Source organism: Neofelis nebulosa, chromosome 2 (genome assembly GCF_028018385.1).
Source record: "Neofelis nebulosa isolate mNeoNeb1 chromosome 2, mNeoNeb1.pri, whole genome shotgun sequence".
Classification (NCBI taxonomy): Eukaryota; Metazoa; Chordata; class Mammalia; order Carnivora; family Felidae; genus Neofelis; species Neofelis nebulosa.
Window position 1 is genome coordinate 103,050,597 of NC_080783.1, and position 27,462 is coordinate 103,078,058.

General features: G+C 51.6%; 1 protein-coding gene across 3 annotated transcripts in view; it reads left to right on the forward strand.

Annotated features, from left to right (window-relative positions):
* The window catches only part of STEAP3 (STEAP3 metalloreductase), a 49,314-nt gene that overhangs the window by 17,392 nt on the left and 4,460 nt on the right, over positions 1–27,462 (forward strand). For all 3 annotated transcript variants that reach the window (XM_058715492.1, XM_058715494.1, XM_058715493.1), the window contains exons 2-4: positions 13,300–13,799; positions 15,460–15,987; positions 23,145–23,309. In XM_058715492.1, coding sequence (XP_058571475.1) covers positions 13,300–13,799; positions 15,460–15,987; positions 23,145–23,309 — 1,193 coding nt within the window. The remainder of the gene's footprint in view (positions 1–13,299; positions 13,800–15,459; positions 15,988–23,144; positions 23,310–27,462) is intronic.

Consider the following 27,462-nt stretch of genomic DNA (forward strand, 5'->3'; position numbering starts at 1 on the left):
GGGCTCGAACTCACCAGCCTTAGAGATCGTGACCTGAGCCGAAGTCGGACGCTCAACCGACTGAGCCCCTGCCAGGCGCCCCTCCCAGCAGTTTGTTTTAACAAGCCCTCCGGATGACCCAGGTGCAGCTCGGGTGTGACCTCATTTGTGCCTGGCCCTGGGCTAATTGCTGGGGTTACAAAAGTGAGTCTGACTCCATTCCCAACCCTGAGGAGCTGAGAGCCCGGGGAGAAGAGAGACGGGAAAGAGAGCAATACCGTCAGTGGGAAAGGGCTACTCTCAGGGGTGTGGAGGCAGAGAGGCAGCTTGTGCAGGTTTGATCCAGGAGCTGGAGATCCTGGTGAGGGAGGGTGGCTTGGGGACACCAGTGGCACAAGGACCGTCCCTTGCAGGGAGCTGGATGTTGGACTAGCGGTCCCCAGAGAGCTCAAGGGGCCAGTCCCAAACCACACTGGTGCCTCACTCCTGACCGCCAACCTCTCTCTGCTGCCCCCCTGTCCGTGTTCTGCTGCCCACTCTTCTTCCACTCCCTGAGCCCCAAAGAGCAGCCAGTCTCTCCCTGCAGTTGCCTTGGTGCGAAATGTGTGCACAACCTCCAGGCCGTCGTCTCAGGGCACATTTTTAGAAAATTACAGAGTAAATGTTTCCATTCAGCAGAGAACGCCACGTATTGATTTAGGTGCGTCTATTTCTGCTTGACACAGACAAAAGGTTTTTAAAAATCCTAGGTAGAGAGGAACAAAATGAAGAGTGAGCGAATTTAACAGGCTCACGTTGTGGCACTTCGCTTGTCCCCCGTGATCTTTACTACAACTCATTCAAGTGGGTAACGTGCAGATGAGGAAACTGAGGCTCAGGTAACGGGACTCGTCAAGGCCGCCTAGCTAATCAGTGGTAGGGGCTGAAATATGACCCCAGCCGCCTCCACGCCTGTGTTCTTGCTGGCCTACCTTGCAGTTCACTACGGTGACTGATTCTGAGTAAATCGGGAACACCCAGATGTTTCCCTGAACCGACGATCTAATGGCTGCACTCAGGGGAGCCAGCCTAGCCTGGCTGGACAAGCTCCCAGTGACCACGATGGCTCTTGGGGGCTGATCCTCTGCCTAATTAAGGAGGAGATGAGTCTGGGGGAACGGATGAGACCTCATGCTAGGAGATTAGCAGCTCTGTGCTAGTTTCCAGCTGTGTGCCCTTCTATAAACCCTCTGTCGTTTGGCAGAGTAGCAGGTGATGCTTCCCTGCCCCTCTCATTGGAGCACATCTGCCTTGCTCGTTGACCCATCCTGGGGGCCAGAAGGCTGGGCCTCGTACCTCGGCACCCTCCTTGCACGCCACGCACTGTGACCCTGACTGGCCGTCTGCTTGCATGGCACGGAGTGCAGAGAACCAGCTGCGTGAGCGGAAGCCACTTGGAAGCTAAGTGGACTAGCCCATGGTGCCATCTCCCCCACAACAATAATTAATAGTGCTGACTACATAAGCCTCACTTTTCTAGAGGCCGTGGGGCTTAGGAACTCAGATATGTGGGAAACAACTAGGGAATGACTTAGAGCCACCGATGCCAATGTCACAGAATCCACGCACTGAGTTCATGAGAAGCTCTTGGACTCTCACCCAAGGCAAGTGTACTCTTGGTTCACGCACCTCAGTAACAGGCTGTGCTATCTCCATTTCTTTTTTGTGTGTATGTGTTTTAAAGTTAGTTATTTTGAGAGAGAGGGAGACAGAATCCCAAGCAGGAACCACACTGTCAGCGCAGAGCCTGGGGTGGGGCTCAAACCCACAAACCTCGAGATTGTGGCCTGAGTTGAAACCAAAAGTCAGACACTCAACTGACCAAGCCACCCAGGTGCCCCTCAATTTCTCTCTCTCTTTTTTTTTTTTATAACAACGTTATTGAGCTATAATTCACATAGCATACAACTCACCCACTTAAACTATACAACCCAGTGGTTTTTGATATATTCTCAGAGCTGTATAACTTTCGCCACCATCCATTTTAGAATAGTTGCATCACTGGGGCTCCTGGGTGGCTCATTTGGTTAATCTGCTCTTGATTTCAGCTCAGATCATGATCTCCCGATTCGTTGAGTTCGAGCTCTGCATTGGCTCCACGCTGACTATGCAAAGCCTGCCTGGGATTCTCTCTCTCTGCCCCTCTCCTGGTGCGCGCGCTCTCTCTCTCTCTCTCTCTCTCTCTCTCTCTCTCTCTCTCTCAAGTATAAATAAATAAATTTTAAAAAGAGAATAGTTTCAGGGCACCTGTGTGGCTCAGTCGGTTAAGCGTCCGACTTCGGCTCACGTCATGATCTCGCGGTTTGTGAGTTCAAGCCCTGCGTGGGGCTCTGTGCTGACAGCTCAGAGCCTGGAGCCTGCTTCCGATTCTGTGTCTCCCTCTCTCTCTGCCCCTCTCCCCTCACGCTGTGTCTCTGTCTCTCAAAAATGAATAAATGTTAAAAAAAAAATAGAATAGTTTTATAACTTGAAAAAGAAACCCGGTACCAATGAGCAGTCACTTAACATTCCTCCCCCCCCCCCCGACCCCAGCCCTTTCCCTGGCAACCATTAATCTACTTTCTGTCTTTATGGACTTGCCCAGTCTAGACATTTCACATAAGTGGAGAGTCATACGAGTGGCCTTTTTGTGACTGGCTTCTTTCATTTAACATAGCGTTTCCAAGATCCAGCGTGTTGTACCCTGTATCAGGACTTCACTGCTTTTTGTTGCTGAATAATACTCCATCGTGTGGATAGAGTACGTTTTATTTATCCTGCCACCAGTTGATGGACGTTGGGTTGTTTCAACATTTGGGGTATTGTGAGTACCAGGAATCTTGGCGTACACATTTTTGTGGGTTTTCAGTTCTCCCGGGTATACACCTGGGAGTGGAATCGCATCCACATTTTATATTCTTGTTACGTCAACACTGGAGGTGGTTTCTAGAACTTCGAGATCCTCACCAACGCTTACTGTCTTGTTTTTTGACTAAGCCGTCCGGGTGGGTGTGTGGTGGCGTCTAGTGGCTTTTTTGTTTGTTTTTTAATGTTTGTTTATTTTTGAGAGAGAAAGAGCGCAAGCAGGGGAGGGGCAGAAAGAGAGGGAGACACAGAATCCGAAGCAGGCTCCAGGCTCTGAGCTGTCAGCACAGAGCCCGACGCGGGGCTCGAACCACAAGATCATGACCTGAGCCGAAGTTGGATGCTTAACCAACTGAGCCACCCAGGCGCCCCAAAGGGTTTTAATTTGTGTTTCCCTGGGAGCTAATGACATTCAGCATCTTTTTGTGTTCCTCATGACGATTTGTCAGCACAAATGATAACATTTTAAATGTATTTAACTTATAAGTAAAAAGCGGTGATAGGAATGCATCCCAAATTTAATTTTACTGACCAGATAAAATTTAAACCAAGTTTGAAGATAACTGTGGGCCACTTGAGGGCGAGAGCTGTGCCATAGTCCTCTCTCGTGCCCAGGGCCAGCCAGGGCCAGAAATGTTAGCTCAAGCCCACCTCTGCACAGGAAGGGGTGGAAGGCACCCCGCCTCCATCCAGCTGAAAGGGTGCCTCAGCCAGCCTCCCCACCCCCCACCACATCTGACGCCACTCTGACCCCTTTGTGGCCGTGGACTGCCCTAGCCACTTGAGCCTGAAAGGTTGGTTGCTGGCCACCCAGAAAAAGCTGTAGGGCTGGCTGCCCGTGCCATGACTGGCTACCATTAGTGACCTGCCTGACAGTGGGCAGGAGGGGGCAGGGGAGCCCGCATGGCTCCCAGCCACAAATACAGCCCAGTCATGACCTTGCCGGGAAGTGGGAGGAACCAGGCAAGCCTGGGCAAACACCCAGAGTGTTTGGGACCCGTAGTTTGTGCCAGTTCCCGCACAACTGAGCCTCAGTGCCCTTTTGTGTTTTGTCCGCAGCTCGGTCCGGGGGTGGGGGTGGGGGGCAGGTGGGCAGGCCTGTGTGCCACCTGGGGAGCCCCAGCCTGCCACCCCCACTCCAGCTGTAATTTGATCCCCTCCCTCCTCCCTCCTCCAGATCTGTAAATAGAACAACCCAGGAGCCAGGGCCCAGCCAGGATTAGTCACTCACTCTCTTACGTTTGGGCCACACGGACAGGCAGCAGGGGCTGCGCTGGACCCCTGGGGCCTCTAGGCCTGCTGCCACCTGACCTCCCTTGGCCGGCCTTCACGCCAGCAGCAGACTTTGTGCTGGGCACCAGAAGGGCAGAGTGCCAAGAGGCGACCACGGCCCACAAAGCACCTCAGAGAACAGTCCATACACATGCCCACGTGCACACACACACATGCGAGCACACGCATCGGCCAGAAAAGCTGACTCCGAGGGGCACCTGGGTGGCTCAGTTGGTTAAGGGTTTGACTTCGCCTCAGGTCACGACCTCAGGGGTTCGGGCGTTCAAATCCTGCCTCGGGGGTCTGTGCTGTCAGCAGCCCCTCTCTCTGCCCCTCCCTCTCTCTCAAAAATTAATAAACACTGTAAAGAAGAAGAGAAAAGAAAAGCTGGCTCCCAGCCCTCGCACGTATTAACTCATCTTCACAGCATCCCTTGGAGAAAAGTACAGTTAGCACGCCCATTTAAAAGAGGGGGCCTGAGGCCCAAAGGCACCCTGCTAGGAAATGATGCAGGGTCCTGATGTGACCCCAGCACCATCAGAACTGTAGAGGAAGGAGCTGTCCCGGGATGAGAGGCTTCACAAGGCGGGGTGACAACCCCGCATTTTCCTGTCCCTGGGGACTGAATCTTGGTGGCAAGAAGCACTCAGGGGTGCCGTGTTTGGTTTCTATTTGGCCTATGACTGAAAGCAGGCCCCTTAGGACATGAAGTCTGAGGCCTTTAATAGGCCAAGATGTAGGCTGCGGGGCTGGGCGCGGCAGCTCGGTTAGAGAAGCCAACCTGAGAGGCTCCGTGACGCTCCGATGTCCCACGGCCAGTTCCAGGCACATCTGGGACCACCCCGAGTCCCCCTGCCCGGGCTTCCCTCCTGCTGCTGCTGGCCTCCCGGAAAGGAAGCAAATACCAAGTAGGTTCTGGGCTGTGAGCCTCGAGCGCCAGCCCCAAATAAGCCCTCCCCACCTGAGGATGCTAAATCTGGGGTTCAGTGTGGACAGGATTCAAAGACTAGGTGTCGCCGATTCTCCCCCGTTTGGGTTGGTTCCGTGTGCCACGAGGCCGTAGAAACCATGTGGGGCTCCTCGGAGGCCAGCAGATGCCCTCCCTGGCTTCCATCTGGAAGTGGTGTCTGTTCCCGGGCTCCATCCGCTGGTCCTCTGTGTCCAGGCAGGCGTGGACACATCTCATGTGTCCCCTACCGCACACATGCACACGCACACGATTGTAAACAGTCTGAGAGCGGGGACCGCGTCTTTCTCATCGTTTCTTCTCTGAAGGGTGTTCAGCACCTGGTAGTTACTCCAGCGATGGGAGGGAGGTGGGGAGAGAGCAAAGGGGACTCTTCTGTCCAGGAAGGACCTACCTGGGACCCTCCAAATTGCTAGCAGATGATCTGGAGGCTTCAGAATGGTTACCCACCCCCTCCCCGTAAGGGCCAACCCCCCCCCCCCCCCCCCCCGCCAGGGCTGGTGTCCCCAGGTGGCTGGTGCAGTGACTGGGGAAGGTTCCCGTGTATCTGACTGACACAGGGAACACGGGCGTCCCCGTGGAGCGGCTTACATTCACCTCCCCCATGCTGGCCCTGGAGCCTGAGGCCGCCGGGCTGTCCCGATTCTCCCCCCCTTGCCCAGGGCTGCAGAGGTTTTGGCAGGGTCTTCTCAGTCCTTCCTTTGCCTCACCCCTGCTGCTGGTGCAGTGCCGGCACCGGAATTTGCTTATGACTACTGACCGACACCCACCGAGTGCCAGCTGTTCTAAGTGCCTTATGTATATTGACTTACTTATTCCCACAACCTCCCCTTAAGGCAGGTGCTGTGATTCTCTCCCTTGTGCAGATGGGGAGACCGAAGCACTCACAGGCCCAAGGCCACGGCTAGCGAGTGACAGAATTAGAACCAGGCAGAGTTGGGTGCCGAAGGTGGCCTTCAGCAGACATGCAACTCCAGGCCTGCTCTCCGGGGAGCATCAGGAGCCCCACTTGCATCTACAAAGGGTAGCACATCGCTGTTTGGAAAAATATCCTTGTTCCCAGAACCAGGCAGAAAACTCTCTCCGATTTTGCAGGGAGGGACCGTGCCCATCAGAGTGTGCAAATGAGTCCCACATGAGCTGCAACGCATGTCCCCTTCGACCCCACCCCCCTCTTCTCAGCCACAGCGTCCCAGCTCTGCCGCTCACTGGGGTAGCTCTGGGCGGGCCCTCTGTCTGGGCAGTAAGACTCTTGGGGAAGCTTAGCTGCAGAGGCCGACAGACCTGTGCTCCCTTCTACTTTCCCTGTTACCCTCTGTGCCGCCTGGAGCACGTTCCTCCACCTCTCTGAGCCTCAGTTCCCTCCTCTTCCAGTTGGGAATTCTAACCGCACCTACTTCCTGGGGTTCTGTGAGGCCTAGGGGACTGTCACTGTGGAAAGCCTTAGAGAAGTGTCCGGCACGTGGTAGGTACCCCATAAATAGGAGTTGCTGCCGCCACCTTATCAAATGTCCTGGTCACAGTTTTCAAAGCCTTTTAAGATTGCATTATTTGCCATCTCAGAGCAGAGAGGGTGACCTGCATTTACAAAGGTCGAAGCTGGGGCCCAGAGAGGCACAAGGGCTTGTCCGAGGACACACAGCTAGTCCACGGTAGAGCCGAGGCACAGCCCCCTGGTCCCCCTGCCTCCCCCTTGCATGAGACCTTGAACCCACCATACACACACACACATGCCTCACCTAGGACACTGCTGTGGAAAATGGGAAGACAGGGTTAAAAGCCATCCCCACTGCTCCACTGGTTTGGCAGTGGCTCTTAGCCCTTGGCCCGAGGATTCGCATGGAGCCACAGGCCGGCGAAGCCTCTGAACTTCTGCTTAGAATCATGCTCTTACATACACAAAATAACATAGGGTTACAAAGGAGACCAATTATAGTGAAACCCAGCTCCCAAAATGTGTTTAAATGTGCAAAAGTACTATGCATGCTTCTTTATGAGTACACTAAATAACAACCTCTGGTGGCAGGTCTGATATTATGATGCTATTTTTTTCTCCCACCCCTATTGAGGTATGATGGACAAAACTGTATATATTCAAGGTGTACAATGTGATGTTTTGCTATCCATAGATGCTGATGTGATTACCACAGTCAAGGTCATTAACATAGCCACCATTTTATATAATTAGCATTGTTTTGTGTGCATTGGGAACACTGGAGGGCCCCCTCAGCAAATTTCAAGTATATAATACCGCATATATACGGTATATACGTATATACAGTTATAGGACTATGGTATATGACCATATACAGTATATACATATATACGGTTATACGACTATACGTTAGTCACCATGTTAGACATTAGATCCCTCAAATTTGTTCATTTGATAACTGAGAATGAATGCCGTTTGACCCACAACTCCCCACTTCCCCACCTCCCAGCCTTTGGTGACCATTCTACTTTCTGCTGCTAAGTTTGGCTTTTTTGGATTCTACATATAAATGAGATCTTGCAGCATTTGTCCTTCTGTGTTGACTTACTTCAGGTAGCGTTAATGCCCTCCAGGCTCATCCATGTTGACACAAATGTCAGGGTTTCCTTCTTTGTTGAGGTTGAATAATATTCCATTGTGTATCTATACCATATTTCCTTTATCCATTCATCATCAGTGGACTCTTAGGTTGTTTCCGTATCTTGTCTACTGTTAATAGTGATGCCATAAACATGGGGTGCAGATATCTCTTTGAGATAGTGATTCTGTTTCCTTTGGATAAATACCCAGAAGATGGATTGCTGGATCATATAGTATTTCTATTTCTAATATCTTGAGGAGCCTCTATGCTGTTGTCTATAATAGCTGCACCAATTTACGTTCCCACCAACAGTGCACAAGGGTTCCCTTCTCTGCACATCCTCATAAACATTGATTATCTTTTGACTTTTTGATAAGAGTCATTGTAACAGGTTTGAGGAGATATGTCATTGTGGTTTAGATTTACATTCCCTGATGATTAGTGATGTTGAACATCTTTTCCTATAGTCAGCCATCTTTAGAAAAATGTCTATTCAGGTTCTTTGCCCATTTTTTAATTGAATTATTTGTTGGGGGAGGTTGTCTTATTTTGTTTACTATTTTTTTTAAATGATTATTTTTGAGAAAGAGAGAGAGAGTGCAAGCAGAGGAGGGGCGAGAGGGGGAGACACAGAATCCCAAGCAGGCTTCAGGCTCTAAGCAGTCAGCACAGAGCCCAATGGGGGGCTCGAACCGTGAGGTCATGACCTGAGCTGAAGTCAGATGCTTAACCAACTGGGGCACCCAGGAGCCCCTGTTTTGTTTACTACTGAGTCGTATGAATTCTTACATATTTTGGAAATTACTCCTATGTTGGATAGATGGTTTAGAAATATTTTATCCTATTCCATAGGTTGCCTTTTCATTTTGTTTCCTTTGCTGTGCAAAGGCTTTTTAGTTTGATGTCATCCCACTTATTTGTCTTTTGTTGCGTGTGCCTTTGGTATTAAGTCAAAAACCAAAACAAAATAAAATCATTGCCAAGACATATGTCAAGGAGCCTTTTCCCATGTTTCCTTCTAGAAGTTGTACAGTTCAGGTTTTACATCCTTTTTGAGTAAGTCCTTAATCCATTTTAGGTTGGTTTCTGTGTATGGTGTGAGGTAAGAGTCTAGTTTCATTCTTTTGCATGCGTATATCCAGTTTTCCTAGCACCATTTATTGAAGAGACTGTCCTTTCCCCATTGAGTATTCTTGGCACCTCAGTTGAAGATTAGTTGACCTTATATGCATGGGTTTATTTCTGGACTCTATTTCATTCCATTGATCTATGTGTCTTTTTATGCCAGTATTACACTGTTTTGATTCCTATAGCTTTGTAATGTAATTTGAAGTCAGGAAGTGTGATGCCTCCAGCTTTGTCCTTCTTGCTCAAGATTGCTTTAGCTATTGGGGTCTTCTGCAGTTCCATACAAATCTTAGGATTGTTTTTCCTATATCTGTGAAAAATGCCATTGGAATTTTGATAGTGATTGCTTTAAGTCTATGGATCACTTTGGGTACTATGGACATTTTAACAACATTAATTCTTTGAATCCATGAACATAGGCTATCTTTCTGTTTATTTGTGTCTTGAATTTCTTTCGTCCTTGTTTCATAGTTTTCTATATACAGATCTTTCACCTTTTGATAAAATTTATTCCTAAGTATTTTATTCTTTTCGATGGTATTGTAAATGGAATTGTTTCCCTAATTTCTTTTTCAGCTAGCTCATTGTTAGCGCTTAAAAACATAACTTGGGCGCCTGGTGGCTCAGTCGGTTAAGTGCCTGACTCAATTTCAGCCCAGGTCATGATCTCACCATTGGTGAGATCGAGCCATGCTTCCAGCTTTGTGCTGACAGCATGGAGTCTGCTTGGGATTCTCTCTCCCTCTCTCTCTGGCCCTCCCCACTTGTCTCCCTCTCAAAATAAATAAATAAACTAATAAAAGAAACACAACTGATTTTTGTAAGTTGATTTTGTATCCAGCAGCTTTACAGATTTAGTTTCTTAGTTTTAACAGGATTTTTTTATGGAGTCTTTAGAGTTTTCTATATGTAGGATCATGTGATCTGCAAACAGAGACAAATTTTACTTCTTCCTTTCCAGTATGGATGCCTTTTCTGTCTTTTTCTTGCCTAACTTCTCTGGGTAAGATATCTCGTACTACGTTAAATAGAAGTGGCAAGAGGGGCATCCTTCCTGTTCCTGATCTTAGAGGAAAAGCCTTCAGCTTCTCACTATTGAGTATGATGTTGGGTATGGGGTTGTCATATATAATTTTTATTATGTGGCGGTATACTCCTTCAATACCAATATTTTTGAGAGTTTTTATCATAAAAGGATGTTTACTTTTGTCAAATGCTTTTTCTCGCATCTATTGATATGACCACATGATTTTTATCCTTCATTCTGTTAATGGGTATCACATTTTATTTATTGGTTTGTGCATGTTGAACCATCTTTGTGTCCCAAGAATGAATCTCATTTGATGGTGGTATAGGATCATCTTTTTTTTTTTAATGTTTATTTATTTTTGAGACAGAGAGAGACAGAGCATGAACGGGGGAGGATCAGAGAGAGGGAGACACAGAATCTGAAACAGGCTCCAGGCTCTGAGCCGTCAGCACAGAGCCCGACGCGGGGCTCGAACTCACAGATCACGAGATCATGACCTGAGCCAAAGTCGGACGCTTAACCGACGGAGCCACCCAGGCGTCCCAAGTATAGGATCATCTTAATGTGCTGTTAAATTTAGTTGGGTAGTAGTTTGTCGAGGATTTTTTCGTCTGTGTTCATCAAGGATATCAGCCTGTAATTTTCTTTTCTTATAGTGTGCTTACCTGGCTTTGGTACCAGGGTAACACAAGCCTCATAAAATGAACCTAGAATAGTTGGAGAAGGGTAAGCATTAAATCTTGAAATTCTTGGTGGAATTCACCAGGGAAGCCAGCCAGTCCTGGGCTTTTCTTTATTGGGTGATTTTTTTGTTTTGTTTTGTTTTGTTTTGTTTTGTTTTTCACTGATTCAGTCACCTTACTCATTATTGGCTTGTTCAGACTTTCTATTTCTTCATGATTCAGTCTTAGTGAATTGTAAGTTTTTAGGAATGTATTCATTTCCTTTGGGTTGTCCGATTTGTTGTCATGTAATTGTTCATAATATGGTCTCTTATGATCTTTGGTATTTCTGTGGTATCAGTTGCAATGTACCTTTCATTTTTTTATTTGGAGTCTTCTTTTTTCTTTTTTTTTCTTTTTCTTTATTTTTATTTTTATTTTTATTTTTTGAGAGAGAGACAGAGTGCAAGTGGGAGAGGGGCAGAGAGAGAAGGAGACACAGGATCCGAAGCAGGCTCCAGGCTCTGAGCCGTCAGCACAGAGCCTGACACGGGGCTCGAACTCGGGAACCTCAAGATCACCCACGACCTGAGCCGAAGTCGGACACTCACCCGACTGAGCCACCCAGGCGCCCCTCTTATTTTTTCTTAGTGTAGCTAAAATTTGGTCAATTTTGTTTGTCTTTAAAAAAAAAAAACAAAACAAAAACAGGTCTTAGTTTTGTTGATCTTTTCTATTCTTTTTCTAGCCTCTATTTTATTTGTTTCTACTCTGAATTTTATTATTTACTTCTCCCTGCTAGAACTTTGGACTTTCTTACTCTTTTTCCAGTTCCTTGAGGTGTAAAGGTACATTGTTTGAGAACTTTCTTTTTTCATAAGGTGGCATCAAGCCACAAACATCCCTCTTAGAGCTGCTTTCGCTGCATCCCATAAGTTGGGTGTGCTGAGCTTCCATTTTAATTTGTTTCCAGATTTTTTGGATTTCCCTTTTGATTTCTTCTCATCGGTTGTTCAGGAGTGCATTGCTTCGTTTCCACTTTCTTGTGAATCTTCCAGTTTTCCAGTTACATGCCATTGTGGGCAGAAAAGAAACAGGGGCGCCCGGGTGGCTCCGTCGGTGGAGCGTCCGCCTTCGGCTCAGGTCACGATCTCACGGTTCACGGGTTCGAGCCCCGTGTCCAGCTCTGTGCTGACAGCTCGGAGCCTGGAGCCTGCTTGGGATTCCGTGTCTCTCTCTCTCTCTCTCTCTCTGCCCCTCCCCGCTCTCTCTCTCTCTCTCTCTCTCTCAAAAATAAGTAAACGTTAAAAAAATACAGAAAAGATGCTTTATATGATTTAAATCTTCTTAAATTTGTAGGACTTGTTTTATGACTTAACATATGATCCATCCTGGAGGATATTCTGTGGATATATGAAGAAAACTTGTATTCTGTTGCTGTTGGATGGGACGCTCTGTGTGTGTCTGTTGGGTTTATTTGGTCTGAAGTATAGTTCAAGTCCAGTTTCTGTACTGATTTTCTGTCTGCATCCATTGTTGAAAGCGGGATAGCGCAGTCCCCTATCGTTATTGTATTGCCGTCTATTTCTCCCTTCACATCTGTTAATATTTGCTTTATATGTTTAGGAGCTCATAGGTACTATGATTTTAAGTTAGTGAAAAGCTTAAATAGTATTTGAAGAACTCTTTCACAATTAAACTTGGGATATGACACCAGCCAGTACTGGTGACAACCTCACAGGTCCTGCTAATACTATTGTGTTTTGCTACGAACATTCATACTTGAGGGAAATTGCAAATTTCAGTTAGAAGTCGGTGACGGGGGAAGCTTGGTGGCCCAGTCAGGTAAGCATCTGACTCTTAATTTTGGCTCGGGTCACCATCTCACAGTTCTTGGGATCGAGCCCCGCGTTGGGCTCCACGCTGACACCACGGAGCCCGCTTGGAATTCTCTCTCCTGTCTCTCTCTCTGCCCCTCCCCTGCTTGCACACTCACGCTTTCTCTCACAATAAACTTAAAAAAAAAAAAAGTTGGTGACAATGACAGCAGAATGTTCCCTTATCCAAGTTTACTAGAAGCTTCTGGCCCAAGTCCGGTTTTCCCCCATGTTCTCTCATATGTCAGGCTCAGTAAAGGAGATCTCAGGGCCCCACTCACTGTCATGTCTCACTCCCGTTCTACCCCCTGAGAGCAGGATTTCAGTGTTCACTCATTCACTCAGCAAACATTGAGCACCATCTCTGTACCAGGCCGTGTGACCAATGGGGAGACCCAAAGTCAAATAAGATGAGGTCCCCCTGCCTTCAAGCTGCTCATCCTCTCCTCAAGGAAGAGCACAGAGGTGCCTACCCAGAATGCAAAATGTAAACAAGAGCAAGAACATGTCACCCTTCCTGGTAATCAGAGAACACCCAGCGGTGGTGAGATGGGGCTCCCTTCTGGGCGGTAATCGTCACATCCTCCTTTGAAAAGAAGGATGGCACTGTGTGGCACCCCTCATGGAAATTCTATACGCTTCTCTCGCAGCACACTTGCAGATTTGTCCCAAAGAAACAGTTCAGGACGAAGGCCAAAGGGTGGAGGGCAGAGGTCCTCCCCTTTCTTCCTGAGTTTGGGCCCTCCCTGGGAAGGCACTAGGTCTCACCCAGCTTGTCCCTCTGTGCTGGCACACGTTAACACTCCTGAAGGGCTGTTGGGGATTCTTTGCCCACCATGTGGTTACAGTGGACAAGAAAGAGGAAGGTGCTATGAAAGACGGTCATCGGAGCTCTCCGCTGATCAAGTTCTGTTTTTCTTTCCAGCCACCAAGATGTCAGGAGAGATGGACAAGCCGCTGATCAGCCGCCACCTGCTGGACAGTGATGGGAGCCTTGCTGAGGTCCCCAGTGAGGCCCCCAAGGTGGGGATCCTGGGCAGCGGAGACTTCGCCCGCTCCCTGGCCGCACGCCTGGTGAGCTCTGGCTTCAGCGTGGTGGTGGGAAGCCGCAACCCCAAACGCACGGCCGGGCTGTTCCCCTCGGCCGCACAAGTGACTTTCCAGGCGGATGCAGTGGAGTCCCCTGATGTCATCTTTGTGGCCATGTTCCGGGAGCACTACTCCTCACTGTGCGGTCTCAGTGACCAGCTGGCTGGCAAGATCCTCGTGGATGTGAGCAACCCCACAGAGCAGGAGCACCTTCGGCACCACGAGTCCAATGCTGAGTACCTGGCTTCCCTCTTCCCCACCTGCACGGTGGTCAAGGCCTTCAACGTCATCTCTGCCTGGACCCTGCAGTCCGGCCCGAGGGATGGGAACAGGCAGGTAGGTGCCAGGGGAATACCTACCATCATCACAGTAAATATAAGTGGCTAACATTTGTTGAGGGCCCTCGGTATGCCAGGCTCTTTACGCGCATTATCTCAGCGCGCCTCCCGTCGCTGCAAAGTTCCATTTTACAGAGCAGGAAACTGAGGCTCATGAATGTCAATTAACTTACTTACACCAAGTCCCCCAGCTGGAGAGCTGGGTGTGAACCGAGTTCATATGGATCTGAAATCCATGTTCGTTCTTCTATGACAACTTGATTTCCCAGGGGGCCAAGAGGAAGAGGTTGATGGCTTTCTTTTGACTACTTGGAGTCGAGGAGAGGAGAGACTTTGCTCTGAGAGTGGACTTAGGAAAGTAACACATTTATGTGCCAGGTTCTGAGGAAGCAGGCAAGTCCCAAACTTCAGCTCTTTGATTCCAAGAGCTTCCAAGAACTGAGTCGGTTTCTCAGAATTGTCAATAGTAGGTTTTGTCTAGAGGTGGAAAATGGCTCCAGGAAATGGCCAAAGCTGCATACAGTTCTTGGCAGGAGGGGCTTTTGTGAAGATGAGGTGGTTTTAAACGCCAAGAGGCCACCTCCATTTTCCTGGAGGAAGGATGTCTGGCTCTAGTGTGAGAACCTCTACCAATTTGTCCGGCTCAGATGCCTCCTCTGCCCAGCTCTGTGCCAGCCTGTGGGAGAGCCCACAGGTGTCTCTCTACCCCCAACTGAAGCACCCTACCTACAGCCTGCGTCATGGGACTCCCACATGTGAATAGGCAAGGGACAGCGGGTGAGGGCTGGGTGGCAGGGCCTGCAGGGAACAGAACTGGGGTAGACTTCAAGGTCAGCTTTGGCTCGGTCCCGCTTCATGTTGTCAGGTTCAGGGAGCAGGGAGGACATTCCAGGCTGAGGGGACAACCTGCAAAGGTACAGAGGTGAGAAATGATGCTCCTGGACCTTAGTTTCCTCATCTGAAAAATGGGGACGTGCTAACCTACAGGCTTGAGGGCTGCCTGTGTAAAGCCTGGCCCATAGTAGGGGCTGAGGCAGTGTTGGTGGACCAGACCGACCATAATAGTGTCAGCAAGGCCACGGTGTTCAGAGATCTGAGGACGCTCATTAGCGCACATTTGCCCACGGGGAGCTCATGGTGGGAAGCCGTGGGCCACGAGGCTGGGGCTGGCTCATGGGCTGGCTGAGGGCCACAGGGGGCCGAGGGACACCATCGAAGGGGACACTGTGGACCTAGGGATGCAGCTGCAACCACAGCTGCACGCTCTGGGCCACATGCAAAGCCCAAGTAGTGGGCGACCCCCAGAGCAGGACACCGTTCTCAAAGCACCCGTTCCAGGGACCCCTGGAGGGCTGCCTAGGGGGGCACGGTGCTTGCAGTTGCTGATGGCAATGAACCGGACGAAATGCTCACTGTCAGGTGAGCCCTGGGTCCTCTCTTTACGTAGGGGGCGTGCTGGAGCGGGGGAGCTGGGAGGCTATAGGGGGCCGAGGAAAGACCCTGGCCCGGGAGTCAGAGACACCTTCTGTGGTTCCCTGGCCTCGGTTCCCTCAGCCGCTTAGTGAGGAGTTTGGCCGAGAAGCTCTCGGAGGCCCCGACCGCCCCCGGGGCCCGTGACCCGATCTGATCCCCCGCCCCCCGCCCCCGCCTCCCCACAGGTGCCCATGTGCAGCGACCAGCCGGAAGCCAAGCGTGCTGTCTCGGAGATGGTACGGGCCATGGGCTTCATGCCCGTGGACATGGGGTCCCTGGCCTCGGCCCGGGAGGTGGAGGCCATGCCCCTGCGCCTCCTCCCGGGCTGGAAGGTGCCCGCCCTCCTGGCCCTGGGCCTCTTCACCTTCTTCTACGTCTACAACTTCATCCGCGACGTCCTGCAGCCCTACGTGCGGGACGGCAAGAGCAAGTTCTACAAGCTCCCAGTGTCCGTGGTCAACACGACGCTGCCGTGCGTGGCCTACGTGCTGCTGTCGCTGGTGTACCTGCCCGGCGTGCTGGCGGCCGCCCTGCAGCTGCGCCGGGGCACCAAGTACCGCCGCTTCCCCGACTGGCTGGACCACTGGCTGCAGCACCGCAAGCAGCTGGGCCTCCTCAGCTTCCTCTGCGCCGCCCTGCACGCTGTCTACAGCTTCTGCCTGCCCCTGGGCCGCGTTAACCGCTACGAGGTGGTCAACCTCGCCATCAAACAGGTACGGCGCCCACCAGCCGCCCTCGGCCGGTTCTGGCCCCGCCGCGCGATGCCGAGGGTCGGGGAGAGTCCCACAGCCGGCGGCCACGGCACCAGGCGGGGGAGGCTGAGGAGAAAAGCCAGGCAAGGGAGTAGAGTGGAGCACCGCTTTAAAGGTGGGCAGGGGAGGCCTTGCCGAGAGGGGGACGACAGGCGAGCAGAGACAAAAGGAGGGGGGAGTGGCCAGTGGCGGCCGGCCCAGGGGGTAGCGAGAACAGAGGCCCTCCCGTGGGCGAGCTTCCTGGCGCATTTGGGGAACCTGGGGGAAGCCCAGCGCAGCGGGGGGTGGGCCAGGCCTGAGATGTTGAAGCCAGACCAGGGAGGCCCCGGAGGCCAAGGAGGGGCTTTGGCCTTAGACTCTGGGTGAAACCAGGAGCCGACGAGGGGTTCTGGGTAGGGGAGGTGATCTGCCTGACGTTTTACCTGTCTCACTCATGGCCTGTTGTCTATGCGGCACGGAGAACCACTCTTATAGAGGGGGTCAAAGGCAGGTGCCGAGAGACCCGTCGGGAGGCTGCACGGGAACCCAGACGGGAGTCCGTAGGGGCTTGGAGTGGGGTGGGAGCAGCCGGGGGCAAGAAAGCACTGAGAGCATATTTTGAAGCCAGAGTACACAGAGTTTGGAAGCCTGTCGGTTTCAGGGTATGTGGGGTGGTCAGGGATGACTCCGGGGTTTTAGCCGGAGCATCTGGACTGATGCAGTTGCCAGTCAGCGGAGGTGAGGAAGGCTGCAGGAGCAAGGTGTTTTGGGGGGCGGGAGGGGCGTGCTCAATTTCATTCATTTAGGAAACCCACGTGGTGCTTTTTTGCCAGAAGGATTCCCCCGGGAATGGAGGGGCCCTCAGGCCAAGCCGGGTAGCAACACAGGCAGGGTCAGCTGGCACCCGTACCCACAGAAAAGGGCCCCCTGCTGCTCCCTCCTGGTTTACAAGCTCACAGGGCCTGGTTCTGAGTTCCAAGCTCAGGTCTATAAAGCAACACCGCCTTTCTTTATTTTCCCCCATCTGCTTGATTCGACCTCCAGTCCCCCGCCCCCAGCCAGGGACACGGGTTCCTTCCCACCGTAGGCCACTCGTCACTCAATGGAGTCTGGCCCGAGTGCCGGGGAGATACTTTTCGTCCACCTTTCCTTCAGCCCAGGTGGCCCCTGAAGTTTCTGTTGCTGCTTGGGACACAGGGATCTTACCAGGGCCGGGCCCTTCCCTGCCATGCGGCCACCTCCCCAGAGCAGGAGCTGGAGGCAAGGCTGGGCCACTTCCAGAGAACCACAGATCCCAGCTTTATTCCTCTGGGGGCCCCTGCTTCCCTGCTGGCAGCTTCTCAGATGCCATGGTTCTTCCCCACCCACAGACACCTGGCATCATTGTGCCTGTGGGCTTAGGCTTTCCTAAGGGAAAGGAAGAACCCCAGATTTCAGGCAGAGAAGCAATACACCCAGTAGAAATGAGAAAAAGGGAAAAAAACAATAGTCACAAACCCTTAAGAAGAGCGTGCTATTTTCCAGGTACCATTCTAAGTGCTTTACGTACCGTGAATTCATTTAACCCTTATTCCTGTAAGGCAGGGGCTATATACTACCCTTATTTTATGGATGAGAAAAGTGAGGCACAGAGAGGTTATGTAGCTTGACAGAGTCACACAGCCTGGGGTTCAGATCCGGCCATTCTGCGGACCCATGCTCATACCCTTCCTGCTTCCTGTGGGGAAAATAAATCCGAATTCACAGTTGAGCAAATGATTTCAGAACTCAGGTCATTCATGCATTCCCTGAGCACCGGCTCTACCAGGCCCTGGGGCCCCAGAAGGGAGTAAGACAGTCTGGTCCCTTGCCATAGCTGACATGGGGTGGCATGGAGGCCTGAAGGCCAGAGTCCTAAACTCTTTGGCCCCCAGCATCACTCATTAGCACAAAGACTTTGACCTTCAGCAAGTCACAGTCCCTCTTTTGTCCTCAAGGCCCTGATGTCGTGAGGCCCCTCCCAGTGCTAATGTTTTTGATGCTTTTTGATGAGATTTTCTTCTAAAATGAGCCAGCCTGCTTGGCAGGACGCCCTGCATGGCTCCTCGGGGACTGGCACCGTGTTTGCTGCCCGCAATGGGTGGCAGGTGCTTCAAGCACTGGGTGGAGAAGAAGGTGATGCCTCCTCCCTCCTAGAGCCCTGGGTAAACCCCTGCCCCCGCTGTACCCCCGTCCACCCTCTGATTGCCACTCTAAATTCTCTGCCCCGCCAAGGCTCCGCTTGATATTATGTTAACCCAGTTTTGCCACCATGCAAATACCAGAGTGCAGAGGGGCGCGTGCGAGGTAATTTTCCCGAGGTCCACAGCCCTGTAGGGCTGCAGGTCCCCAACGGAGGTTGCCAGGCAACCATCACTCCCATAGGACACGATCACTTGGAGACGGTGAAGGCCTGTCATGCAAAGGGGCTTTACATCGTCCTACAGAGTTCTGGAGGGCAGAGCCAGGGCTGGCAGAGTATGTCGGGGAGGAGGGGGGGTGGGGGTTAGATGGAGGTGAGGGGTTGACACAGAGCAGCCCGGAAGTGGTGGGTCTCCTGAACCTGGGGTTGTTGGAGTAGAGGCTGGATAGTCTGTGGATCAGCCACGCCCCCGGGCTCTGAGATGGAGGGCTGAGGGCTGAGGCTGTTTCTGCCTCTTGCCTGTTCTTGCCAGGCTCTTGCCTGATCTGTGGCTTTTCCAGCCTGTCCTCAGGGGCCATCCTCTCGGGGCCTCCAGGCAGGCAGGCGGTCACCACCTCGGCTGCCCTACTGGGCCTCTGGAGAAAGGGACCACATTAGCCAGGACACGGGAGACTCTGCAGGGGTCCCTTCCATCCCCAGAGTCTGCAGATTTGGAAGCAGAGCTACATCCCAGCTGTAGAGAAAGCCCCCGAGACCGTGTTTGTGGAAAGTAGTATCACCTAATAATTAATATTTGCGTAGCGCTTTCTGATTTGCTTGTGTGGTTCCCTAGAAGTGCGTTTCAAGATCAAAATCGAGATAAGAGGAAATGTTTAACCCACACAACTGTTTTCTTCTTCCCCTCACCCCAAACCTAGTCCAGGCTGTTAGAGAGTCTAAAATTTGCGTCTTAGCTGTGTCCCTGCTGAAAAGCGCTCAATGGTCCTGCACTGTCCTCGGGATAATGATAGACTCCTCACAGCACAGCTGTGCTCTCTCCCCGCTGCTCCTGTGACACTCAGGTCCCATGTTGTCCTCCGAGTGGGCAGAGCTCATTCCTCCTAGCCCAGACTCCCCACCCTGGGACACCTTGACAGTCTGACGAACTTTTATTCCTTTATTTATTTATTTTTTTAATGTTTATCTGTTTTTTGAGAGAGAGAGAGAGAGACAGAGCATGAGCTGGGGAGGGGCAGAGAGCGAGGGAGACACAGAATCCGAAGCAGGCTCCAGGCTCCGAGCTGTCAGCACAGAGCCCGATGCGGGGCTCAAACTCACAAACTGTGAGATCATCACCTGAGCCAAAGTCAGACAGACACTCAACCGACTGAGCCACCCAGGCGCTCCTTTTATTCTTCCTTTATTTTTTTTTAAATGTTTTTATTTATTTTTGAGAGAGAGAGAGACAGAGCATGAGCAGGGGAGGGACAGAGAGAGAGGGAGACACAGAATCCGAGGCAGGCTCCAGGCTCCAAGCTGTCAGTACAGAGCCCGACGCGGGGCTCGAACTCACAGACTGCAAGATCATGACCTGAGCTGAAGTCGGACACCCAACCGACTGAGCCACCCAGGTGCCCCCCTTTTATTCTTCCTTTAACACCCAACCTCTGTTAAGCTCCCCCTGCCTGCCTGTCTCACCCATACCCACCTTTGTAATCTGTTGTATTTCGTCCACACTTCTGGGGTTATTATCATGCACTCCTTTGTAATCACTCATTTACAGGTCTGTCTTCTGCCCCCACTCAGTTCCACGACTGGGTCTTCCACCCCTTGAGGTCCACGGTTCCTAACACAGATTCCCGGTGCATGTCCGTGTCACTATGAAGCCAATACTAGGCATCTCTTAGGAGGAGGACACATTGAGTGTAGGTAGGTCAAGAAGTAATGTAACTGCCTCGCTGCCATTAAAAGCAACAGCACAGCCATTTACTTTACTAACCACCTACTGTGCGTCAGTCACAGGCTACTCATTTCACAAACATCATCCTTTTTTCCCCTGCAATAAACAAAGTGAGAGACAGCACTGCGATTAGCCAGGAAGAGACTGCCGAGGGTCTCGTGACTGCCCCCTAGTGGCAGCATCGGCAGGAACGCCAGCCTTGAGATCGAAGCCATTCTCCCACTGCCAAAGGCTGCCTTTCACACCCTGCCTCCCCCTTCTCCGAGTTTGGGTGGTGGTCAGCACCACCCTCTTCCCACCCACCGCCCACCCTTGGGACGTGGAGAGGGACTTCAGCCACAGCCTCACTGGTCCTCCTGCCCCTGGGTCCTTCAGGATCTAGCCTTCAACGTGCAGGGAAAGGAATCCCCACGTGTGAACGCCACCATTCCATCCCTTGCTGGCAAGCACTACCCTGGTCATTCTCAAGGTGGCCAACTGGGTTAGCAGTAAACGTGGGAGAATTACCAGGGGAATGAGGAGCTGTCGAATCTATATTCCAGGCAGTCGTGTGTGACACTGGTCACTGGGGAGCCCACCAGATACAGCACAGTGGCCCAGGAGGTTGGTTAAGAATCCCACAGGCTAGGGGGCGCCCGGGTGGCTCAGTCGATTAAGCGTCTGGCTTCGGCTCAGGTGGTGATCTCGCGGTTCGCAAGTTCGAGCCCCGCGTCGGGCTCTTCTGTGCTGACAGCTCAGAGGCTGGAGCTGGCTTCGGATTCTGTGTCTCCCCCTCTCTCTCTGCCCCTCCCCTGCTTGTGCTCTATCTCTCAAACATTAAAAAAATTAAAAAAAAAATCCCACAGGCTATCCCACAGCCGGGATACGGGTCCTCATGCAGGTTCCTCGCCATCCATTGCTCCCCTGCCCACCTCACCCCTCCGCTTCGCAGAGTCACTGCAGAGTGGAAATATCAGAGGAAAAACACAAGACATTTTGCAAGCAAGTGTGGTATGTGTGTGTAATCATCCAGACTCTGACTTATGACATTAACTGCCTGATTTTACCGAAACGCAGAAAGGAATGACTAATGAGGTGTATCTGAAGAACAAACAACTTACAGGGAGATGACTTTACTCGGTGGCAGTTGTCAACACTGCGAAGGTGTGAGTAAGACTCGGAGCCCATGACGCGGGGGGACCTCTCCGCCCTCTGCAGGGTAGTAGCGGTCAGACCCTTCTGGCAAATGCTGACACGTGCTCAGTACACAAGCACCGTGGTGGGATTTCAGACGTGGCCTCTTCTAGCCCTCAGCGGAGAAACAGAGGCCCAGAGCTGGGATTGGCCAGTCACATACAACTAGTGGTCAGGATGAGAACCTGGGTCCCCGGACTCCTGGTCCCTTAGTGGCTTAAAGACACCAGTGTGAGCCAACCGGCCCTAAAATAGAACAGAGGCGATCGTGTTTCTCAACTGCAGGAAAAGCACCGGGGGAGGCAGGGGGGAGGATGGCATTTTCTAGGTTTCTTTAAACTTTGTCCTATCAGGTTTTCAGCCATTTTGCTCAGCTCACCAGATTTATTTTATTTTATTTTTTTTAATGTTTATTCAGTTTTGAGAGACAGAGAGCAAGGAGGGGTGGGGCAGAGAGAGAGAGGGAGACACAGAATCTGACGCGGGCTCCGAGCTGTCAGCACAGAGACCGATGCGGGGCTCGAACCCACGAACCGTGAGATCATGACCTGAGCTGAAGTCGGACGCTCAATCCGCTGAGCCACCCAGGCACCCCTCACCAGATTCATTTTTAATATTGTCTCTGGTAACTGGACTTGGGTTATTTTTTTCTTTCCTGCTGAAATAGTGTCTCAAAAACCTGTATGAGTCATTCTGTTTTGCACAGCAGAGACCTGCCGGCTGAGGCAGAGTCACATTTCCTGACAGAAAATACTGTTCCTCGGTCTGCAGCTGTAGCACGAAAGCAGTGGCATTTCGTGGTGCTTCTCAGAGAACACCTTGACTTCCAGGAACTCTGCTACCTGGTCTAGATGGAAAATGACGGTTCTGCTGCAAGGACCTTAATGGAAGCTTCCTCGTGTGTGCTGTTCATGGCGTGGCAGGCACGCGGGCACTCCACGTGGGGAGTTGGGAGGGAGAAGTCTCTGGGCCCTGTAGGCCTCCCTGATGCGTGTGCCCTTTGAGCTCCGCGGGGGATTCCAGAGCTCCGTGAGGGCAGGTACCCTTGCTCCCGGCAGCCCAGGGCACAGCACACAGCAGGTGCTTCATAAGTGCCCATTGCTTGGCAATGGATGTCCATCCCTGTTGCCTGGCACAATGGTTGAGCCAAAGCTGTATTCCTTGGGCAGAAATGGGGGACAGAGTGGAAGATGGTAACTGGTGACTTTGAGTCAGGAAGCGCTGAGGACTTTAGTGTCTCTGCGTGTCTTTGTGTGCGTGCCCTCAGCAGAAGCCAGTGGCCGGGGCAGCTTGGGGGAACAGGAAGGTAAAGGGTCGAGGGTAAGACAGTCTGGAAGGGGAGCCAGGCAGCGGAGGCATGAACCCATCTGGCTGAAGGGATTCCAAGCTAGCAGAGCTCTTCCTTCCTTTGGGGGATCTGGGGCCCGGAAAACCACGTGATATGGTCATGTTTGAAGGGTGTGTATGTCTTACTGACTTCTCGGACCCCTTGCTGTTAGCTCACGTGACTGTGCTGCTTCACGGGCCCGGGGAAGCTTTGTGAAAGCCGAGACCCAGACTGCCCGGGTCCTAATCCCAGCCCCGCCGTCCACTACCCTGTGTGTCACCTTGGCATAGTTACGTGATCCTCGTGCCTCATTTTCCCTCATCTATAACGTGGGGATCACAGCGACCCCTACCTTGTGGCGTTGTAAATTGGGGGAGCTGATGCCTAAGAAGCACTTTGAACAGGACCAGGCGCACGTTGAGTGTGGCGGGCACGTTAGCCAGCGTGGCGTGTCTCCAGTCCTAAAACCCCAGCTCGCCCACGCCCCAGGCCACCGACCTCTGCCACTGCGCTCACGGGTTTTCTTCCATCTCCATTAGGTCTTGGCCAACAAGAGCCACCTGTGGATTGAGGAGGAAGTCTGGAGGATGGAGATATACCTCTCCCTGGGAGTGCTGGCCCTCGGCACACTGTCCCTGCTGGCTGTCACCTCACTGCCATCCATTGCAAACTCGCTTAACTGGAGGGAGTTCAGCTTCGTTCAGGTAAGGTAGCTCTGCCTACGCTAGTGAGCCCTAGCTCACTTCCTCAGCTTACGTTGGCCCCGACCCTCGTGTGCAAGCACCTTCCCTTCTGGGAACCGCCTCGGCTTTCACAATGTGTGCAACAGGACAGTTCAGTCAGATGCCAGGGCCTCCCGGGGCCTTGAGGGCTCAGCCAAGTCTCTTGATAAAGGGGGTGCAGATGAAGCTCCGTCCTCATGACATCTGGGGAAGCCGGGTGTAGGCGCGTGACAAAATCAGACAATAGGGACGCCTGGGTGGCTCAGTCGGTTAAGGGTCTTGATTTCGGCTCAGCTCACGATCTCACAGTTGGTGAGATACAGCGCACAGCCTGCTTGGGAGTCTCTCTCCCTCTCTGTTTGCCCCTCCCCTGCCCCCCATCCCTCTCAAAAGTAAATAATTTTTTTTTTAAAAAAGAAGAAAAATTTAGACGACAGAACACTGAACCCTGGGCTAAAACATTCTCAGTTTCCACAATCCTTGAGCATCTCGCCCGTCTAGCTGGGATCAGTGAGCCAGTGAGTGAGCCTAGCCGGCCACCCAGCAACATCATCTCAACCTGGCCCTGCTGTCCCCTTTAGGCCCTTGATTCACACAGGGCAAAGAGGAGGTGAACATGAGGTTCACCAGGGTATAGGGGGTAAAACACAGCATTTCCCAAAGGACCACCGTTCCTCTGAAAACTCCAGAGGAAAGGAGGTCTCTTGTCAAATAAATTTGAGAAAAGATTTGCCTTCCCCTAAGAGCCTCACAGTGCACTTTGACCCAGCAGAGATTCTGGTAACGTCTACAAGACACCCACTTTGACTTATTTCACCATTAGCCCCTTCCCTCCCCCGTTTTTTGTTTTTTTCTTTTTTTTTGTATTGTCTTGTTTTTTTGTTGTGATTTTTCAGATAACGGTTACTTATGCTGCAGCAAACACAGTTGAGGAGATGCCGCTGACGGCACAGGGTCTTTGCACCTGTATTAGTTCAGCAAATACTTATTGAGCGCCTACTGCATGCCAGGCGTCGTGTTAGGTCTGTGATGTGACAGGGAACAAGACAGGCATAGCCGCGTTGCAACTGAAAGGACAACTGAGACGGGGACATTTTTTTTTTTTTTATCTTTCTTTGGCATCTCCCACTGTTCTCTGCACAAAGTATGCGGTCAGCCCCCATGTGTTGGTGGATTAACTCATCCCCTCCATGGATAGGTGCTGACTAATGCTGGGTTCTGCCATCGATACTGTATCAGGGCAGAGAACAGCTATCATATCCACCCCCATTATTAACAAAAAATCTGTCACACATCCTGTCTGTGTGGCGAGGACATGGTACAGGATAAGCAGAGGGATCATAAGAGCAGTGCTCTTACGTAATCCAAATTAATTGTTCCTGACTGGGGACGCTTACATACCCTAGAACAAAACAAAGTTGTGGTGGTTTTGTTTTGTTTTTTAAGTGGATGTTTCTGAATCTCCCTGGCTCTGCTCATCTCCAGAGGTCCCCAGAGGAGTACTCGGGGCTGACGCAGGCCAGCATCGGAGGGGGGAGAAAGGAATTTTATTTATCTGCCGCTAATCCTCATGTGGTGCACACCCAAATCTAGGATTTTTCCGTTCCTGCCTGGAGTATCCTGGGGTGCGGGGTTCATCCACAATTAAAACAGATGGCGGGTTGCCCCCCTCACCAGCAAGTTGCTCCGTTAAGCAGCTGTAGATTACAGGCCCCGGCTCTGGCTGCCGGAGAAAGCCAGAGGATTTGATTTTGTTAGCAAAAGGTGCCCGGAACCTTGGCAGCCGCGCTCGACTTTACATATTTAAGAGTTGAAATCTAAATATGGAAGCCCCTCTGTCACTGCAAGAGCAGGGGGGTTGCGAGGCCAGGAGATGGGTAGGTAACAATGGCAGGGTTTTACTTGTGGAAGTCAAACGCCTGCGTTCCGTCCAGAAAATCAAACGCTCTGTCTCCCAAGAGTGCAAACCGTCAGCGCGCGGAGCCCGGGGTCCAGCTCTGCCTCCCCCTGTCCCAGCTCGAGCTGGGGGCCGATGACCCGCTCCCTCCCCCAAGCCTCGCTTTACACTCTTAGAAGATGGGGTTAATGCCTACAGAGGTGTCCTGAGCCACCGTGGGGGTGATATGTGGAAGAAAACAAAAAGCATTTTGCTATTATGCTTGGGGCGTGTGGCCACATCGCCACGCTCCCTGACGAAGCTACCAACCACCCATTTCTGAGTTCACGAGATGCCGAGACACTCCAGCCCTGGGGGTCCAAATGGTCCAGGGCAGTGTTGGCAAACTGGGGTCGATTCTCCCTGGTGGGTCACGAAATCAATTTGGTGGATCGCAACCAGCTTTTTACAAACGAAATAGGATGTTACAGAATGTCAGAGTGCCTTGCATGTTCCCCGGATAGATATTTTTTCCAATAGTCATGTTTGCATACGTGGTTGTGTACTGGGCAGTAATGAAAAATGTGATGGTTCCTGTAAGCTTCCATCACAAAGTTTGGAATCCCAGAACTCCCTTGGAGAAATAGATACCCAGACCACCCCTGACCTAGACTGTGGCTGCCCCGTGAGATAGTTTCTTAGCCTGTCAGAGCATCAGTGTCCCCATTTATGTCTGTGCCCCCCTCCTGTGGTCCTTGGGAAGGTGTGAGCTGAGGACACGTCAAATGCACAATACATGTATTTAGTAGCGGCTGAATGAGTTTTGAGGTAAGTTGCAACCTTCCCCATAAGATTAGCACTCCCATCTCCTTCCACTGCCACACATAACCACCGCTGTTGGAGGGGCGCCTGGGTGGCTCGGCCAGTTGAGTGTCTGACTCAGGTCCGATCAGGTCATGATCTCACAGTTCGTGAGTTCGAGCCCCACATTGGGCTGGCTGCTGTCAGCACGGAGCCTGCTTCAGATCCTCTGTCCCTCCACTCTGCCCCTCCCCAGCTTGCATTGTCTCTCTCTCTCAAAAATAATAAATATTAAAAAAAAAAAAAGAAAGAAAGAAAGAAAAGAGAGAGAGAGGAAAGAAGGAAGGAAAGAAAGAAAAACTGACCATGGAGAGCCATGGTTCTCAATGGGCTTGGCCTGCCTCCTGGGTCTGTGGTTTATTTAGCTAAGAGTCACCAAAACGGTGTGTTGACTCCAGAGCAGTGACTTGTGTTTATCCTTTTGTTCCTAGGACTGTTTTCAAAGTTTTGAATTTTGTTTGCTGTTGTTATTGCTTTGGTTTGGTCTCAGCTGTGCTAACTGCTCTTACTAAGCCAGGTAGACGTTGTTAGATGGCAAAATACCTGGATCAATGCAGCCCACCTGGACAGAGAAATCGGGGTTCTGCTCTTAGAAGCCCAGGTCAGCCCCAAAGGTAGGGGAGCTTCCTGTGACCTTGCCCACTCCGGCCACCAGCCTGAAATAATGACAGAGACCAGCTCTGACCCCGGCTTTGTGAGCAGTTGGCCAAAGCCCCTCTGTGCCACAGTAACTGAGCACCAGCAGAAACCACTGACAATCTGGCTGTTTCTTTTTTGCTAATGAGCTTACGTATAATATAAATGGCTTTAGCTTGGGGAATACAGGCGTTGTTGGGATGGGAGCAGTGTGTGGGATCTTCAGACTGTTCCCAAGGACAGAGAGTTTTAGGAGAACAGACTCGCTGGAATCATCCAGGCGTCCCATTGGGACTGGAAAGTCAAGAGGCCCTTTGTTACTGGCTGGTCTTTGACTTTCAGCCCTCCCTGTAAACCAGTAGCCTGAGGCTGGGGCTTGCTGCCATCTGTCAGCATGGAATTTTGGATGGCAAAAGGATGAGGACATATGAGCAGGAGCAGCATCTCTGGGCCCTCCCAGTGCATGTACACATGCCCAGCACAATCCATTACTCCAAACTAGGAGCTGGAGGTGGTGGCCCACGTGGGTAGGGAGCTTCGGGGCATGTCACTGAGGGAGACCTGAAGCCTCACTGGGGCTACAGGGGCAAGGTTCCTGGGCCTGGGTGGGTTCTCATTGCTGCAGCATCTGGGGCAACCCCACAGTGCAGAGTGGGGGCCCATCAAGGCCTCAGTGGATCTTTGTGGAAGGCAGGTGTAGGGCCAGGTTGACCCTAATCAAATAGCCTGGGCAGAGGGCACACAGGTACTTCTCGACCTGAC